General features: G+C 45.4%; 1 protein-coding gene across 1 annotated transcript in view; it reads right to left on the bottom strand.

The window, feature by feature from the left end:
- KCNT1 (potassium sodium-activated channel subfamily T member 1) overlaps nucleotides 1-8,524 on the bottom strand; it is a 204,871-nt gene extending 196,347 nt beyond the window's left edge. The window contains exon 1 of the mRNA XM_054007779.1: nucleotides 8,370-8,524. Within this exon, the coding sequence (XP_053863754.1) occupies nucleotides 8,370-8,524 (155 nt within the window). The remainder of the gene's footprint in view (nucleotides 1-8,369) is intronic.
- Nucleotides 8,525-19,916: the final 11,392 nt, after the last annotated feature.

The following is a 19,916-nucleotide window of genomic DNA, read 5'->3' as shown; positions in this document are numbered from 1 at the left end:
CTACAGCTACCCCAGCAGACAAATATGCCACAGCGTGAGACAGGGGGAATGAAACCAAAGACCCTTTGCTCCTAAAGTAAAAGAATGCAAGGTGAGCTCTTTGAGGCAGGACCGTCTGTTGGTTCTGTGTTTGTGCAGCGCCTAGCACCAGGCAGCCCTTGCCCATGACAGGAGCTCCTACATGCTGCAAGCTGCATGGAAACTATTGAAAGACACCATAAGAGAGGCTCAAACTCAATATATACCCCAAAGGGGAAAAAAACCTAGAGGACTCAAAATCAAAAAACCACGCCACCATGGCTAAACAGGAGAGTAAAAGAGGCAGTTACAGGCAAAAAGGCATCCTTTAGAAATTGGAAATCAAATCCTAGTGAGGAAAATAGAAAGGAACATACACTCTGGCAAGTTAAGTAGAAGTATAATGAGGCAGACCAAAAAGGAATTTAAAGAGTAACTATCACAAAGCCAAACAAAAATGCAGTTAGTTTTTGTAAGTCCATCAGAAGCAGGAAGCCTGCCAAACAATCAGTGGGGCACTGGACGACAGAGGTGCTAAAGGAGCACTCAAGGAAGACAAGGCCATTGTGGAGAAGCTTAATGAATTCATTGCATCAGTCTTCGTTGCCAAGGATGCGAGGGAGATTCTCACACCTGAGCCATTCTTTTTAGGTGACAAAGCTCAGGAACTGTCCCAGATTGAGGTGTCAGTAGGGGAGGTTTTGGAACAAATTGATAAATTAAATAGTAATAAGTCACCAGGACCAGATGGTATTCACTCAAGAGTTCTGAAGGAACTCAACTGTGAAATTGCAGAACTACTAAGTGTGGTGTGTAACCTATCACTTAAATCAGCCTCTGTACCAGGTGACTGGAGGATAGCTAGTGTAATGTCCATTTTTTAAAAAAGGCTCCAGAGGCAATCCTGGCAATTATAGTCTAACTTTAGTATCAGGCAAACTGGTGGAACTACAGGAAAGAACAGTATTATCAGACCCATAGATTAACACAATATGTTGGGGAAGAGTCAACGTGGCTTTTATAAAGGGAAATCATGCCTCACAAGCCTGCAGACAAGGGTGACCCAGTTGATACACTGCTGTTTGAATTTTAGAAAGCCTTTGACAAGGTCCCACATCAAAGGCTTTTAAGCAGAGAAAGCCATCATGGGACAAGAGGAAAGGTCCTCTCATGGATAAGTAACTGGTTAAGAGATAGGAAACAAAGGGTAGGAATAAATGGTTAATTTTCACAATGGAAAGTGGTAAATAGCAGGGTCTCCCAAGGATCTGTACTGGAACCTGTGCTGTTCAACATAGTCATAAATGATCTGGGGTAAACAGTTACATGGCAAAATTTGCAGTTGATACTAAATTACTCAAGATAATTAAGTCCAAAGCTGACTGCGGAAAGGGATCTCACAGAACTGAGTGACTGGACAACAAAATGCCAGATGAAATTCAACATTGATAAGTGCAAAGTAAGGCACATTGGAAAAAATCATCCAAACTATACATACAAAAAGATGAGTTCTAAATTAGCTGTTACTACTCAAGAAAGAGCTTGGAGTCTTTGTGGATAGTTCTCTGAAAACATCTGTTTAATGTGCAGTGGCAGTCAAAAAAACTAACAGTGTTAGAAACCATTAGGAAAGGGATAGATCAGAAGATATCATAATGCCACTATATGAATCTTTGGTACGCCCACACCTTGAATACTGCGTGAACTTCTGATCGCCCCGTCTCAAAAGATATATTAAAATTGGAAAAGGTACAGAGAAGGGAAACAAAAATGATTAGGTGTATGGAACAGTTTCCATATTAGTAGAGATTAAAAAACTGGGACTGTTCAGTTTAGAAAAGAGACAACTAAGGGGAGATATGACCGAGGTCTATAAAATCATGAATAGGGTAGAGAAAGTGAATCAGAAAGTGTTATTTACCTGTTCCCATAACACAAGAACCAGGGGGCTCTCAATTAAATTTTTAGGCAGCACATATAAAACAAACATAAGGAAATACTTCTTCACACAACGCACAGTCAATCTGTGGGACTCATTGCCAGGGGATGTTGTGAAGGCCAAAAGTATAACTGTGTTTAAAAAAAATAGATAAGCTCATGGAGGATAGATCCATCAGTGGCTATTAGCCCAGGTGGTCAGGGATGCAGCCCATGCCCTAGATGTCCCTAAACCTCTGACTGCCAGAAGTTGGGACTGGATGACAGGGGATGGATCACTCAATAAATTGCCCTGTTCTCATCATTCCCTCTGAAGCATTTGACACTGGCTACTGCTGGAAAACAGGATACTGGGCTAGACAGACCATTTGTCTGTCTCAGTATGGCCATTTTTATGTGCTACTGCACTTCAAACAGCAGCAAGGGATTCCATCTCTTGAGGTACAAGTCTTATCAGCGGCAAGTAATGTTAGGATTTAAGTCTTCCATAAATTGCAGCCACTAGAGGGGCACCCCAATCTCACTCTCACGCACATGCACCTCTAATATTCCATCCAGGTCTGTTCTGCAAACATAGAATCCGGTTGCAAATTTAGGAATCTGTTTTTACTAAAGGCAGCATGGCCAATGCAACTATCCTGACAGGTCAGTGAGCCACAGGGAAAAATAAGACCCACCTGCAAAAGAGCAAACCAATTGAACTGGGCCTTCAGATGGTTAGAAGCAGAAAAAGACTTTTTTCCTTCCAGAGAATGAAAAAAACCCACACATTTTACTGACTTTGTTAACATTTTAAATGATGAAGCTGCAAGAGGAAGCCAAGCTACCATGGATTTGCCGAGACACAGATGGTGGGGAGAAGAAGGGGAAATATTTCTCCTTTTCTTATACATGATGGGTATCCTGCCCTCATCAGATACTACCTCTGCTGTTAGATGGGAGAAAAACATGGGGAGAGAGAATTAATGAGTCATTCACATGATCCAGAGTTCAGGCCCATTTACAAATTACTCACTCAGTTGTGCTGCTTTGAAAATTAATGACTTGTTATTTAATACTTTTTCTTCTTCCCCCATTTAACCTTTTAGGAGTGAAAGAAAATCTCCCTGACTTGTTATGAGCAGATGTGGATATGAAGAAATCTAACCTCACTAATGATAAACCAGGAGGCACAACACATCCAGACTTCCTTGTCCAATTAGAATGAATTTATATGCAAGCTTAATGTGCCTAATTAACCTGTCATCTGATGAGTATAAGGCAATTTGAATAGCGGTGCCAGTAAATATTTGCATCTATGTTACACTGCTCTAGAGCCAAAATGCTTCTGAAATAAATTTAGTCAAACTTTACTAATTCTGGGTCACTGAGAACGAAAATGATGCTTAAAATTGTCGATTGGCTCTAGTTTTCAAGATATGCTATTGGGTCAGTATATACGACCCTTGACTTGGGAATGGCGGAGGATAAGTGAGTTATAAAGGGAAGGGATCTCAATTTAAACCAGAAATGACTAAAATACATCTTTGACTGGATCTTTGAATAACCCTATGACTGGGTTTGGACAGTACTTGCTTTTTAGGCAAAACAATGAATGATGCAATCTGAAGCTGGCATTGCGTCATACATGATATGAAATGCATCATGTTATTCCTAGAAGTCATGGATGATGCAATCATAACGAAGCTTACATCACTCTGCTGAACAAATTGCCCTATATCAGCTCTAGAAATCATACAGTGTCGTGCTCTCTTATTTGTCAGTGTTTGATTTTGCAAAGGGACACATTTCTGTTTAGCCAAAGTGAGCAGAGATGCCTCGTACTTGTGTGAACAGTGCAGATAACTTCTGCTATGTTTGTGGTGAAGTGACTTTTGCATCACAAAAGCGCAGTATAACCACTATGGTTAAGAAAGCCTATCACCTTTATTTTGGCTGCAAAATTGGAGATCAGGACAAGAGGTGGGCCCCACATATACGCTGCAACACTTGTGCAACAAATCTTCGCCAGTGATTGAACAGGAAAAGGAAATCTATGCCTTTTGCAGTGCCAATGATTTGGAGAGAGCCAACAGCTCATACCAGCAATTGTTACTTCTGTATGGTGCCTCCAGTTGGGAAAGGTGTGTCAAAGAAGAAAAAGTGGACTGTGCATTATCCAAACATTCCATCAGCTAAATGCCCAGTACCCCACGGAGAAGGACTGCCGGTTCCTGATGCACCAGAATCATTCTCACTTGAGTCAGACGAGGAAGAGGAAGAGGATGAAACTTCTGGTCCTGAACCATCAATGTCACAGGACCCACATTTTCTCCCATCCTCCTCCTCTGAACCACACCTCATAACACAAGGTGAACTGAGTGACCTTGTCAGGGATTTGGAACTACCCAAGAGTAAGGCAGAGCTGTCGGGCTCCAGACTACAGCAGTGGAATCTCCTGGCAGGTGATGTTAGGGTTTCCATGTTCCGTGACCGTCAAAAGGATCTTGTCCCATTCTTCTTCATGGAAGGTGATCTTGTAGCCTGCAACAACATCGATGTTGTGATGGCAGCCCTCAACATCGTTCATGATCCAGATGAGTGGAGACTGTTCATTGATTCATCGAAGACGAGTCTTAAAGCTGTTTTACTGCATAATGGCAATGTTTTGCCATCAATTCCAGTTGGTCATGCAGTCCATATGAAGGAAACCTATGACAACACGAAACAACTTTTGAGGTGCATAAACTATGACCAACATCAGTGTCAGCTTTGTGGCGATTTGAAGGTTGTTGCTCTTTTGCTTGGTCTGCAGACTGGATACACAAAGTACTGCTGTTTTCTCTGCAAATGGGATAGTCGTGCAGGAGATTCCCACTACATCAAGAAAGATTGGCCACTCCAACAGTCATTGAAGGCTGGGAGGAAAAGCGTTCAGCATCCACCACTTGTTGAATCAAGGAAGATTTTGTTACCACCCTTACACATCAAGCTGGGTCTGATGAAGAACTTTATCAAGGCCATTGACAAAACACAAGCAGCTTTCAAGTACCTCCATGGAAAATTTCCAAGGTTAAGTGAAGCTAAGATAAAGGAAGGTGTCTTTGTTGGTCCTCAGATTCGTGAACTTCTTCGAGATGATGCATTTGACCATGCACTGCGTGGCAAGGAAAAGATGGCATGAAAGCCTTCCAGTTAGTGGCAATACATTTTCTCGGAAACAACAAGGCAGACAACTACAGGTTGTTGGTGGAAAACCTCCTCAAGGCATACAAAAGCCTTGGTTGCAACATGTCACTAAAGATACATTTTTGCACTCTCATCTAGATTTTTTTCCACCGAACTGCGGAGCAGTGAGCAACGAGCACGGCGAGCGATTTCACCAGGACATTGCAACAATGGAGAAACGCTATCAGGGCAAATGGAGCCCATCAATGCTTGCAGACTTTTGCTAGACAGTGACAAGAGATGCTCCATTTAATGAATACAAGAGACAAGCCAAGAAGCGCCGAGTAGACACTGAATAGGACTAAACTATGTACATAATAGTTTTTTGCCTTTTGTTTCATAATAAATTTTATTTATATAACCCTTTTGCTGATTTTTAAAGTGTTACATAAACAGGACAGGTGAAATATTATCATGTAAACCAACCATAAACACATGAAAAGACCTAGGTTTACAATTTATTATTAAAACTCTACTATCTACACAATATACATAGTCATAAAATGTAAAAACTTAAATATCTTAGAAACAGTAGCCAATCAGTTGTTTTAATTGTCATATTTGAATTCAGCACATCAAAATACATAATAAATAGCACATTTTATCTCTGAAGCAGACGACTTCTCAAAAATTGTAGACCAGTGTTATCAGAATGGATCTACCAGGAAAAGGTAGAATGCATCAAGAACAAGCTTCCGTTCCAGTGAACATATATACTACTGCACACACACACACACACACACACACACACACACACACACACACACACACGCGTAGCCTCCTCTAACCGTTTCATAATTGAGTAATTTTCAACATTTAAATCATAGCCCCCCTGTGTTACACCACCTTATACCTTGGCATAAAAATTGTTCCAAGCAAAAACCTGGCACAGAAACTCTTTGGCAAAAAAGGCTGCAATTTTTCCCCCTCCGTGGATTTTAACAGCTGCTGTTCTCTTAAATTGTGGGGATTCCCCCAAAAAGGAAGTTACTTTGGCTTTTGGGGATGTTCTGTGTTCCTGATATATTGTAGTTCAAACAGCGCCTTTAAATAAAGTACTGCAGGCCATTAGCTCACAATACAGACCACCGCTTTTAATTCACCATTCAGCACTGACTGACACATGGTAATAGCAACTTTCTCCATAATGATGCTAAGGACAGAGTTAATATGAAGGATCCCTAGAGACTCTTTCCTACTTCATCTGTATGTAACAGTCTGCCAGAATAGCTTGTCTGAGCACTGAAGTAGAGGAGTGCGGATTCTTATAATCTAAGAGTCCCCAGTAGAATAAATCACTCTGTGCATTTTATGAGAAGGAGCTGAAAGTTCTTCATACCCTTTGTTATACAAATTGTCTACATGGGCATTAGCCAGATGGTTAAAATCCATGGGTTTTAAAAAGTCAAGGTATACACCATCACCTCACTAACTGCAGTGAGCTCTGCTCTGGTCTTAAAAATAACCCCCTATCCTTAAATGGGAGTTTACAGAAACAGTCTGCAATCTGTTTGTTACACAGCGTTCCAGCCCCCTCCTTCCCCGCTCTCTTTTTTTTTAAATCAAATTCAGAGGCAAAAAAATGTCCTCATTCTGCCCTAAGCCAACAAAAGCCAAGGAGCTGACAGCTAAGATTGAAACTCTGCTGCTAACCAACAGCACTGGACCCGATTCTGCCCTCCCTTACACCCACACGAGCCCCTGGAGGTCAGTGGTGTAACTGCAGGCAAGAAGGTTACACGGGGGTAATGAAGGATAGAATTTGTCCCACAGCACCTACAGCTGATCTGGGATTGGAGCCCTTAGGCACTACCCTCATACAAATAATATTTGTCCCATCACATCTACAGCTAGTAGGGTCCTTTTACACAAGGACTTAGAACCTGGGTGATATTTCCATGTAACCAGATGCAATTCCTATGCTAATATCACCCGTGTTCTTCATACCACTGGAACAAATCCTGCCCTCAATTTAACCCATACAATGCCTCTGGCTGGAGTTACCCACTGATTTCAATAGGGTTTCACAGGCATAATGGAGGGCAGGATTCGGCGCACTACATCTAAACTCCCTTGGATTTCAAGCTTTCGTTTTCATGTGTGTGGACAGTGCTCAGTCCATTCTAAGTGCTACCAGAATACAAATCCCAACTATTAATCCTCACCAGAGGCAATTCTGAGGCGCAGAGGAACAAAATAAGAGTGATGTCTCAGTCTTTCACACGGATTCTTAGTGTTAAGTACATGAATGCCCACAGCAAACAGCAACTGTCCATTCCTCTAGCTCCCTTCACCCTGAAGTGCTTTTCTGACTGTTCTGTATGAGGGATCACTTCTCCAGCCACTGAAATGCAGCCACCTCTGCTATGGAACATGGCAGCTGTTTATATACTTAAAAGTCAAAAATATCCCTATGTCTAATATATAAATGTAAGACTGAAAATCTCTGCTTTAAATAGAAAACAACTCAGCCTTAGCTATGGGGCAGCAACCGATGCCTCTGCAACATTAACACTAAAGGCAGAAAGGTGGAAAGGGATGGGGGCATTTTCTACAATTGAGGCAACTTTTGCAGCCCAAGGCAATGGTTAGGAACCAAGGGACAGTTAGAGATCCCTTGCATTGCAACCCTGAGTACATCCCGCATGTCCCTCAGGACATGCATGTCTTAGGGCAGGTTGTTGCAGAGAAAGTGCTTATTGTTGGGGGGGGAGAGGGGGGTTAGTTTTTCTGCCTCCTCTTGCAAGCCACATGAGTCTGGCTAAGCAAACGCTCAAATTAAAAGACAACAAACCAAACAAACTAACTACACCCCCAGCAGGGGCTTCTAGCACTCCTTCCAGAGAAGAGGGGCTCACTCCAAGGAGGTCACCTGTGCTGCTGGAGAGCTCGGGACAGTGTTTCTCCATGACCGGTCCCTCAGATCTCCCTGCCATAGTTTAGCAAGGCAGCAAGCCGGTCCCTGGTATCGAAGAGGTTGAGAATCACTGAGCTAGAGAACCAGGCATGGCTCTAGGGCTAGCAGGGTCTCTCTGAGTCCTGATGTGGCTTCCCGGGGTCACCGTTCGCCCATCTCCTGAGTGTCCAAAGCAGAAGGGAAAGGGGGTGGGAGGGGAGCGGCACATAGAACCGTAAGGTTAGAAGGGACTGCAAGGGACATCTAGTCTGACCCCCTGCCAAGGTGCAGGATGTATTAAAGAGGCTACCTGTGGGAGCTGCCATCATCGAAGACGAAGGTCTGGTTAGTGTAGCACTCGGCGCACACAGGCACCCCCCCGGCTGCCAGGGCTTGCCCATCCTGCTGCTGAGCCGTCAACTTGTAGACCCCCTGAAGGCTCCTCTCTTCCCCCGAGAAAGGCATCTGCAGAGTGGCGAGGGTGCCCGGCAAGGCGACGCGGAGCCAAGCATGGGAGTGCTGTGTGGTTGGAGGCTGCCCAGGGCTACTGTTTACAAGGCGAGTCCGGCTGGAGGCGAGCCATTGACAGTGGTCACTCACACACCTTATCCCCTCGCCCGGTAGATTTCATGGTGCCTGTGGCTGCAGCTCGTTCAGTCCCGGTCTCTTTCCTGCCTGGGTTTCTCTTCGCAAAGCAACAAGTAGCATAAAGTTGAGCCTCATTTAAATAAAAAAATGGACAAAAAAACAACGCAGGGATCAGGTTGATTTCACTGCCTTAAATGCAAGAAATGATCCAAATCTTTGCTCCCAAGCTTGTCTCCCCTTTCCCCTGGGGGGTTTGGGAGAGCTGCAGGCTCGGCCAGGAGAGCAAGTCCATTGCAAGCAGCTGCTCTAACCAGACAAAGCAGGAAAGGAGGCGGGAGATACCAGTTTGCTCCTTTTTTCCTGAAATATTTGTGTGTGTTTTTTTTAACAAAATTGATTTTTCTCCCCTCCTGTTTTCACAGCTTTTTCAGATGCATTTCTCTCCTGCACGATGGCACCATCTGCGGGCCACTGTGAGAATTGCAGAGGCAACAAAGCCAGCCTCCCTTTGCCATCTCTGCCATGGAGAGTGCAGTGGCCTTTCCCAGCTCAGGATAGACCCCTTTTAATATATTGACAGAGGTTTCTGATAAATCACCCCCCCTTCCTGGGTGGTTTTTATTTGCCGCCTTCTCTGTGGGGGTGGAGAGTGGCCTGTTGTAGCCCTGGCCCCTGCCTCCGGGTTGGAGGTTGCTGAGGGGACAGGGAAGGAAGAGGACTGCAGAAATCAGCTCCATTTTCCCCTCCTTTCCGGAGAGTGTGGAACTGCTGTCACTGGGGCTGCTAGACTCCTGAAGAGCGTCGTTGCCTTGCTATGGGATGTAGACAGAGGATCCAGGTTGGATATTAGGAAAAACTATTTCACTAGGAGGGTGGTGAAGCACTGGAATGGGTTACCTAGGGAGGTGGTGGAGTCTCCTTCCTTGGAGGTTTTTAAGGCCCGGCTTGACAAAGCCCTGGCTGGGATGATTTAGCTGGGAATTGGTCCTGCTTTGAGCAGGGGGTTGGACTAGATGACCTCTTGAGGTCCCTTCCAACCCTGATATTCTATGATTCTATGATCCCTTTTTGAATGATGTGCTTTGTGTGAACACACAAAAAAGAAATCCTGGAAACGAAGCTACGTTCGATCAGGAAAGGGTTAAAGGCTCCAATTTAAGGGCACTTTCCCTCCAGTCGAAGTTCAGACTAACATGAACATTTCTGCAATGCCCAGACTGACATACTGACACTCAATGAGCAAAGCCACCTTTGAGAAGTTGCTCGGTCTAATTGGCTTCAAATCCAAGGGCATTTAGATGTAGTCAGCCAAATCCTGCCCTCATTATGCCTCTGAGACCTGGCTGAAATCAGCGGGTAGCTGCAGCCAATGGCATTGTAGAGGTGCAGTTGAGGGCAGCAGTTGTTCCAATAGTATGAAGAACATGGATATGAGCACAGGAATTGCAGCTGGTTACATGGTAATGTCACTCAGATTCTAAGTCCTTGTGAAAAGGGACCCTACTACTGTAGATGCTGTGGGACAAATATTATTTGTATTCAGGTAGCACCTAAGGGCTCCAATCACAGATCAGCGCCCTACTAGGCTAGGCAATGTACAAACAGAAATCAACAAGAGGGTCCTTGCCCCAAAGAGCCTACAGTCTGAGACTCATCTCCTAGTTTAAGAGCATGGAAAGTCTCACAACTGGACCCGGGCAGCTGCAAGCAAAAGAACCTTCCCAACGCTGCCGGCCGCGAAAGGCGCTTGCTCCAGTGCTTGCTTACGGTTTGTCGGAGTGAAGCGCAGGGAGCTGTCTGGAATGACATGTGGAGACGACAGGGAATAACATGGCTGTGCACGGAGGAAGATGGCTGCAGGGGGCAGGAGCTGTCAAGGGGCAGGAGTCACAAAGCCAGGGGAGTGAGAGAGACAAGCAGTCAGAGAAGGGAGAGGGTGTCAGGGCATTTGAAGAGGTGAGAGATAGAAGGCAAACCAAAAGCCCATTGCAGAGGTAGCTCTAAAAGGAGGGTGATGTTGTCTAGTGGTCGGAGCAGGGGACAGGAAAACAGGATGGCTAGGTTCTATTTCTGTCTCAAGCACAAACAAGTCCCTTCACCTCCCTGTGCCAGTTTCCCTACCAGTAAGAAAGGGGCTAACACTACTTCAGTTACTCTCCCAGGAGCGTGGGTGAGTTCACAACTGTAAGATCCTTGGGTGCCCAATTCGAGGACGAGCAATGTCCATTCCAAACCGTAGCTTATTTATAATAAGGAAAAAAGCCCACACAAAGTTAGAACGGCTCGACAACCACTCAACGACCAAAGCAGCTTAAACAACACTCCTCCTTTCCCCCTCCTCCCTCCCCGGCTGCTTCCCAATACAGTTACACCCAAAGAGAAAAAGGCTGAGACAGAACTAGGCCTCTGAGCAAGTTCAAGAGCTGTGGGTCTGCGGCTGCAAATGCCCTGCAAAGCATGCCTCTCCCATTTCCCCAGATGGACTGCCGGCTAAAGCACTGCAACCCACTGCACCTGCAGCAATGTCCTAAGGTGAAGGCCGCAGGAAAATCCCAAAGCATGTAGGGCCTGTCATTGCTTGTAGATTTTTGCCAGGTACCAAAGATGTCTGGCTTCAGGAGACATCCAACTAACGTTCTTGGAACAGAATGTCTGGGAAGCAACAGCAACCCCCCTAAACCTACCTGCATTGCCTTCATGAAGATAGTCTGGGACCATGCACTCTCGGCCATCTTGTCCAGCTTCAGAGCATCAGCTTCCTATCAAGAGAGACACGTCATCATCCTCGTTCCTGAGTTTTCTAGTAAGGCAGCCGTCCCGTACTCCCAACATGCATCAACCTCTGGCTCCTGGGGGAAATGCCCACGCAAATGCTCTTGGGTATATGAGTCTTGCTGGGACTGTACATTGTGTCTCTCTAATTTGAGTCAGAAAGGAAAAGGCATCACAACTTCTCTTCTTCCTCCTTTCCCTCTGTATGGGCTCTCTGACACTAGGAATAATGAGAGAGAGAGATAAAGAGAGGGGATTAATGCTCCGTGGCCAGTCCAGCCATGTGACACTTCCTGCCCCATCATGCTTTTATACGTCCTTCCCAGTGCTTTGCTAATAGCGACAATATTCTTCATTCACCAATTGCTTCACATTATCAAGTGCCAAATGTTAATGTGCTGATCTGTAAGGAGAGGAGGTGGGTAACATAACGGCTTATTAACGTGCAAGGTGATAACACAGAAGCGGAGGTGGAATTATTTAAAATGGCTACAGTGGGGGTGGCTAGGTGAACAAGAACTAATGGCTGAAAACTGGGGGGGGGGGGGTGAACAGGAAAAACCCAGAAAACTCTTGCACTCAAATATTGACTCTCAAGTCATCAGGTCAGTTACACAGTGGAATGATCTCCCATGGCAGGTTGCTTAGGTACCATAGAGAAACCTTACACAGATCCTGGAGCCAGCAGCTCTAACTGGATTTAGATACAGTCTAAGTAAAGCATTTAGAACCTGATCCAACTCCTATTGAAGTCAATGGAAAGGCTCCCACTGGCTTCAGGGGGAGCTGGATCAGGCCTTTTGTGTTAGAGGTTAGAGGCTTGTGCTGCAGACAAACTGGATGACCCAGGTGGTGGGGTCTGGTTCTCCCTGCTATGAATTATTCCTATGATCATTTTTGACTGTGAAAAATCCCATGTTACACAGACAGGCATCTTGGTCCAGTGCACAGGACACTGGCTTAGGAGACCTGGGTTCTGTTCCCAGTTCTGCCACTGGGGTGCTGAGATACCCTGAACAAGTCACTTCCCTGCTCCGAGCCTCAGTTTTCCCACCTGTAAAATGGGGATAATGATGCTAACCTCCCTGATAAAGCGCTTTGAGATGTCTGGACAAGAAGCACTGTAAAAACGCTAAGCATTATTCTCCCTCACTCTGAGACTCTCTCGTTGTCATTTGGGTATTCTCTCCCACTCTGCTATTCTTTAAGGCTGTAAAGTGCATTAGGGCTTGTGTGAAAGATGCTCCAGCAGGGTATGTTGTGTTGTTTTGCAGTGAAAGAGCAAACCTCCTTCCTGCTTTTCATTTTCTGGCATCTTCTTGTTTCATATTGTGAGGTCACACCCAGACTCCATCACACTCCCAGCTTTCAGAATGCACTGGTGCTAGGCACAGCCCATTCCATTAACATCTTTAACCTTGCTGTAAGAATTGGCTGCCACCCAGACCTCAGAAGACATAATTTAGTTAGGAATCCAAAGGGAAATCACCCACTGACCTATACGAGAGGATTACACACTGAGAAGTGCTAATAGGATTGTAGTGCATCCAGTCCACACTAGCAATGCTTGGAATCCGAGTAGCAGAGTATCGTTAGTGAGCGAGTGTGCCCCCTACCTGTGGCCGGGACTGTCACTCACGCATCGGACTCAGCAGCCATCAAAGAACTCACTGACCCATGCACCGTGCTCTGTAAAGAGCGATAGTGCCATTGTAGACACTCTGTGTGGAGAGCAGTGCGTTTCTGCGGTGCAATTGAAAGAGGGGGAGATAGATTGAGCCTGGCTTGCAAGATGGTTTGAGGAAGGGAGGCAGTGGGTGTGGGGTGGTATTTAAAGTGTTATGCTGGGGAAGTGCAGTGAAAACGGTCACCATCTCTGCCCTATCAGGCTGCTAGCAGGCACGGCTCCAGTCCAGGAACGGCTTCATTTCTGTCAGTGCAGTGAAGGAGTCGAGCGTCTGTTGTGTGAAAACGCACCTCAGACCCCTCCAAAGAGATCCAGGGAGGGAACATTCTCGTGAAAGGGTCCCAAGCCAAAACCCATCCAAAATCCCAGATCCCCATTTTGCAGCATGAGCCCAGCATGTTGTGAGGGCTGCTTCAGAAGAGCTTTGGCTCCCCTCACCATGTCAAGTCAGACCGGCCCCTTCCCAGCCCTGGATGTGCAGTGAATCCAGATACTCCGCACCCCTCCCTCCGTTCCCCACATGCCCCAAGCAGCTCTGCCGTGCCAGCTGCAGGGGGTCAGAGTCAGAACAGTGGGAGGGGAGGGCTCACGCATAGGGAGATGGTTAGTGTGCTCAGACAGAGATATAGGGTAGCAATGGGTGGAGATTGCCTGTTCCATACCAATGGGAAGGGAAGCGGTGACTTGCCCAGTTAGGCCTGTATTAGAGGGAGAGACGACACACCCTGGGGGCTGGAGGACTGAATAATTCCTACAAATAAACCTGCCAGGGGACTCAGCTGAGCAATCCAAATCCACCGCCCCAAACAAGCCGAGGAAAAGATGAATGACAAAATCCCACAGGAAAAGGAGCTAATGACAACCCCATGAAAAGAGAGGACATATCCCAGGGGATAAGGTTGGGATTGGGGCAGGGAACCCTCCCTGGTGCAGGGTAAGGGTGGAAGCCATATGGCTGCCTGGGTCAGGGTTAGGGTCAGGGCCAGCAGGGCTGCCCGGGCCGGGGTTCCCTGGTCCAGGATTAAGGTGTCGGGGCTTGTAGGGCTCTCAGATCAGGGCATGTCTCCATAAGACTGTGTACAGGGTAATGGGCTCTGCTCCTGATTGGCACCTTGGGGCACGACCCGCATAACAAACAAAACCAATTTACCAAGCAGACAATAGAAAATGATTCATTTCAGAGAACGGACTCTGCAAAAATATGCAACCTACAAAGGAAAGCCTCCTTGTCATGGAAATGATTATTATTTTAAATTATAACATTTAGAACCATCTAAAGAGGATTGTGTCCTGATTTTGTATTAACATGTTAATGGCAATCTGCATGTTTAATTTCAGCCAGTAGGACAAACAATTATGTTAAATTAGAAGCAGTCAATCACTTTGCGCATTTTAATGGTGCTTTGGAAGCTTTGCCAAAAAGTAGGTGAAGTTTAGATCGTCAGTATACTACTTCAGTTAGAAACAAGTGACATACAGTAGGGATGAGACACCCATGTATACAATAAATAAATACTTTTCTTATAGGGGCAGGAAGAACAGGGTCAAATTCTGTTCTCAGATGGTTACATTGGCCTCCCTGTCAAATTCCAGTGAAATAAGGCCTTGAGCCTACAAACACTTGTTAACTGGAGCAGTGTTTACTGCTGGGATCAATCCCCTAATGAAGTATTCGCAGGACTGGGCACTTAGGTTTCATCGAATTTAAAGCCAGAGAGACCCCCAGATCAACTAGTCTGACCTCCCGTTTAACACAGGCCTCCAACACCACCCAGATACCCCGATACTGAGCCAAATAACTTGAGACCAAAGCAGTTCAGTCCTTAGCAGACCAAACTGTTACACGTCCCAGGCAGAGACCAGGAGACACCGAGGAGCACCAATGCCTGAGGCCACTGCAGGGGCAGAGAACTGATTAGGTGAGATGAGCCCAGCAGGTGATCCATGCCCCATGCTGCACAGAAGACAAAAAAACCCCATGGTCCCTGCCAATCTGACCTTGGGAAAATTCCTTCCCAACTCCAAATCTGGTGATCAGTGTGACCTTGAGCATGTGGGCAGGGGCGGTCCTCTGATAACGCGGGAGACCTGCGGGAGGTCTGCCAGTCCCGCGCCTTCAGCGTACCCGACGCCAAATTGCCGCCGAAACCGCGGGACCGGCGGACCTCCCGCAGGCAAGCTGCCGAAGGCAGCCTTACTGCCACCCTCACGGCGATCGGCAGGCCACCCCCCAAGGTTTGCCACCCCAAGCACGCGCTTGGTGTGCTGGTGCGTAGAGCCACCACTGCATGTGGGCAAGATGCACCAACCAAGCACCTAAGAAAGGGGATTATGAACTTGTCTGGACAATCACCTATCTTTTCATCTGTCCTGTAAGCACTATGTACAGTAAACACTAAAAGTGACAGCCCCGGTCCTGCAAGCTGCTCTGCATGGGCAGATCCCTGCACCTAAACTCCTGGACTCCAATGGGGCTCCATACAGATGCCAGGGCCACCTGTTCGGAGCCTGTAGCGGTGCTGGGGCCAAAGTCAACAGGAGCCACATGTGCACATCATCAAAGGGCAGAACTGGTCCACAAAGTCCACTTGCCAGAAGGAGGGTCATGCCCCTAACACCACACATGGTGTATGCAAGTCAGTCCCCTGCCCATGACAGGTCTTGCCTGTAACCATACTTGACCGTGATTCTGAAAATTAAAAGCCAGGGGACTTCCGAGAACAAGTCCCTAGCCTTCGAAGAAGCCTGCTAAGTGACAGTAACTCAGCTAGCTAATCAATTTACTCCAGGAATCAAATCTCAACAGGAGAAGCCGCTTGCTTTACAATGAGAGCCGTGGGACTTCATATTAGCAGCTTCCCATCTATCCACTCCTCCTTTGGACAGTTCGGCCTCTGTCTTGCTCAGACGTGCCTTGTGGTTTGCTTGATATCCTTCCCACCCATCCCCCATGCCCCTAGAATCAGTTTGTTTCTCCACTGTCAAAACTTTTCTACACAAATTTTGGCTCTCATAAAATAACATGGTTTTGTTATGGTAACTAACTTAGACAGAATAGGTCTAAAACTGACAGTAACTGAAAACCGCGGCATACATTCTTGAGTGATTCCATGATACTGCACTTCCAAAGTGTGAAGAGGACTGATTCATTGGTAAATATTTATATCCTGACTTCTGTTTAATTGTTTGTCCAATTACCATTGTATCCTCAGTTAATAGTCCTATAGTTACTTGTTATTTCTGTAGTTGTTTATATGCAAGAGTTCGATTTTAACTTAAAATAAAATTATAGACTGAAATCAATCATTTGGGGCTTTGTTTAGTTGGGAAGTGTGGTTATTTGGAAAAGAGGCTGGCAATCAGGACTTCTGGGTTCCCGTCTCAGCTTTACCACTGATTCACTGAGCAATTTTGGGCAAGACACAAACTTTCTGTGCCTCGGTTTGCCTCTATGTCAAATGGAGATGAACTCTATGAATCTATGAATTAAGATCAAAAGGGCCATTTATATCACCTTGTCTGACCTCTTGTATACCACAGGCCATTAAATAACTTGTGTTTGGCTAAAGCATAACTTCCAGAAAGGCATCCAAACTTAAATTCAAGACATCAAGGGGTGGAGAACCCGCCAATTAATTTGGTAGTTGTTCCAGTGGTTAATTACCCTGACAGTTTGCGCCTCATTTCTAATTTGAATTTGTCTGGCTTCAGCTTCCAGCCATTGGTTCTTGTCATGCCTTTCTCCACTCGATTAAAGAACTCTTTAGGATGTGGCGTTTTCTCTGTATGAAGGTATTTATACTCGGACATCAAGTCACTTCTCCATCTTCTTTTTGATAAACGGATTGAGCTCTTTGATCTCTCACTCCATGGCATTTTCTCCAGAACTTGAATCATTTCTGTGGCTCTTTTCTGCACCCCTTCCATGTTTAACACCCTTTTTAAAGTGTGGACACAGCATTGGACACAGTAGTCCAGTATCAGTCTCACCAATGCTGTACACTGAAGTAAAATCACCTCCCAGCTTCTTCTGACTAAACCCCCATTTAGACGCCCAAGGATCACATTAGCCCTCTTTGCCACAGCCTCACATTGGGAGCTCAGGTTGAGTTGTGTGACATCCTGACCCCCTAAATCCTTTTCTGAGTCTCTGCTTTCCAGGATACAGTCCTCCATTCTACAGGCCTGGTCTGTAGTTCATATTTCTTGATGTATAACTTTGCATTTGGCTCTGTTAAAACACATTTTGTTTGAATGGACCCAGTTTACCAAGCAATCCTGACCTCTGTGTCTGATTGCCCTGTCCTCACAATCGTTTACCCTTCCTCCAAGCTTTGCGTCATCAACAGAGATTATTTATCAGCCGTGACTTTATAATTACATCCAGATCATTGTGAAAAGGTTGAATAGGATCCGGCCCTGTGGAACCACACTATATGTTTTGAGTTCCATCAGTTAGCCAGTTCTTAATCCAGTTAACATGTGCTCTATTGATATTGTGTAATACTCTTTTTCTAATCAGAATGTTGCGTGGTACTAAGTCTAACCCATTACAAAAGTCTAGGTATATTACATTTACAGTTACCTTTATTAGCCAAATTTGTAATCTCAAAGAACGAAAACAGGTTTCTTTGACAAGACCTCTTTGCCATAAAACCTTGTAGACTGGCATTAGTTACATACCTATCCTTTGATTCTTTGTCAACTGATTCCCGTATCAGTTTTTCCATTTATTTTGCCTCAGACTGATGTCAGGCTAATTGGCAGACAGTTACCCAGGCCACCCCACCGCTCTTTCTGAATATTGGCACAACATTATCACTCTTCCAGTCTTCTGGAATTTCCCTGCTAGTCCAAGATTTGTTCAAAATTAACATCAGTGGACTAGAGATCTTCTGAGCCAACTCTTTGAGGACTCTTGGATACCAGTTATTTGGGCCTGACAATTTAAACATGTTTATCCCTAGTAGATGTTGTTTAACACCCTCCTAAATTACTAATGAACTGGAAAGCACTTCACCTTCACACTACCCATTACATATTACAATATTTACCTACTTCACAAGTAGGTAGGCTTAATTAATGTGTGTAAAGCACTCTGAAAGCCCAAGATGAAAGGACTACTGTATGTGCACATTACTATCATTACCCTGTTTAAATAATTTAAGATCCTCTGGGCTTCTGGATGTATTTCATCTCTGGCCGTAATGATTCCTATACCTATAGAGTCCAAGTACGACTCTCAAAGTCATTTCATTAAAATTAGGAAACTCAGATGAGAGCAGGCAAAATGCATGTGGTGAAAGCACAGTTCAAAGTCTTTATAGAAACTGTTCAAGCTGAGGCATAACAGTGGATGCATTCAACTGCATCATTGTAAAAGCTCTTTGAAACAGTCATGATGGTACAGCTTCTTGTTTCTGAACAATAGGCATCTCATTAATAAAATAAAAAACAGGTCACTTGCCGTATTTACTTTACCCACTCCATGCTGAGCCTCCGTCTTTCAATTTGTTGCCATTTCCAAATCTGTGCATCTCTTTTCCATCAGAAAAAATCTAAAAATCTGCTCCCTCATGCCTTGGAAGATGGCAGCCTCACAGTAACATTTTGCCTCCTCAGCGTTGGGGTAGTAGTTAAACTTTGCCACAACTCATAACTGACCCAAGTTTTTTGTAAAGATCAAAAGCATTTTAGCAAATATGCAGAGGGAAAGGACAACAACAACTCTAGGTCCAGGCAAACCGGCATGTCATAAAACACATGGAAACCCCTCAGACAGTGCCGCACAGCGGTAGACAGACTATCCCAGGGTACGTACAAGAAGAGCAAAACGGGATTTGGAATTAAATGGCTCCAGCTGGTAGGAACAGAAGCATCCAAAGTTGGGACCTTTGGACACAAAACTGGAGAATGTTCTGTGACTTTCTCTGTCCTGTGCTATTTGCTCCAGCCCCACCCCCCAACCCCCACACACCCCGCCCCCGGACTGTTCAGCTCAACTCCACACCTGCCCCTCCTACCCTCTCTTCCCTGCCCTGTCCCCCTCACTCCACCCTTCCTTCCCTTTTCCTCACCAACATAAATGAACTTCTCTTCACACCCCCTTTGTGAGCCAGGGAGGTGGGTTTATCCTGATTTTACAGAGGCGATGCAGGCCCAAACTGTCAGAAGTCACCACTAATTCTGGGGCCCAATTTGAGACACCTGGGGCCTGATTTTTCAGAGTGCTTCACATTCCATCGCACTCTATACATTCAAAGCACAGTTCACGGTCACTTCACTTGCAGCTGTGACTGCTCAGTACTTCTGCAAATCTGACCCCAGATACCCAAAGTGGGTCTCCGAAAAATGAGGAACACAAGCAGCGGCCACCTGAGAAAAGCTTTGGTTTTAATGCCTTGCCCAACATCACACAGGAAGTTTGTGGCTGAGGCAGGAATAGAATTCAGTTCTCCAACTGCCTAAATAACTAGACCATCTTTCCCTTGCAACAATTCCCCGCCTTGTTCACTGCATAATCTTCTGTAATCAATAAGGCTGGAGTCCTACATACAATAGCCTCCTTCACTAAATAACTCAGATTCATTTCCTGAGCACCAGCTATTCTGTGCGCTGAACGAGGCAGAGGTCTTGTGGGGGAAATAGTATGTGATCACATAAGACTCTCTCATAATGCCTAAGTACTGATTTATGGTCACACACGTACCCTTAGTTCTGACATTTCCTAGTTTTTGGGTGCTTGGACTTTGCAACCTTTATGTTCTTTAACTGCAGCTTTTTAATTTAGTTTTCCAGATTTAAAAAAAA

This window comes from Malaclemys terrapin, chromosome 17, assembly GCF_027887155.1.
Source record: "Malaclemys terrapin pileata isolate rMalTer1 chromosome 17, rMalTer1.hap1, whole genome shotgun sequence".
In the NCBI taxonomy this organism is placed as follows: Eukaryota; Metazoa; Chordata; order Testudines; family Emydidae; genus Malaclemys; species Malaclemys terrapin.
The sequence above is the reverse complement of the archived record's forward strand: the minus strand, read 5'-3'. Positions and strand labels throughout refer to the sequence as shown.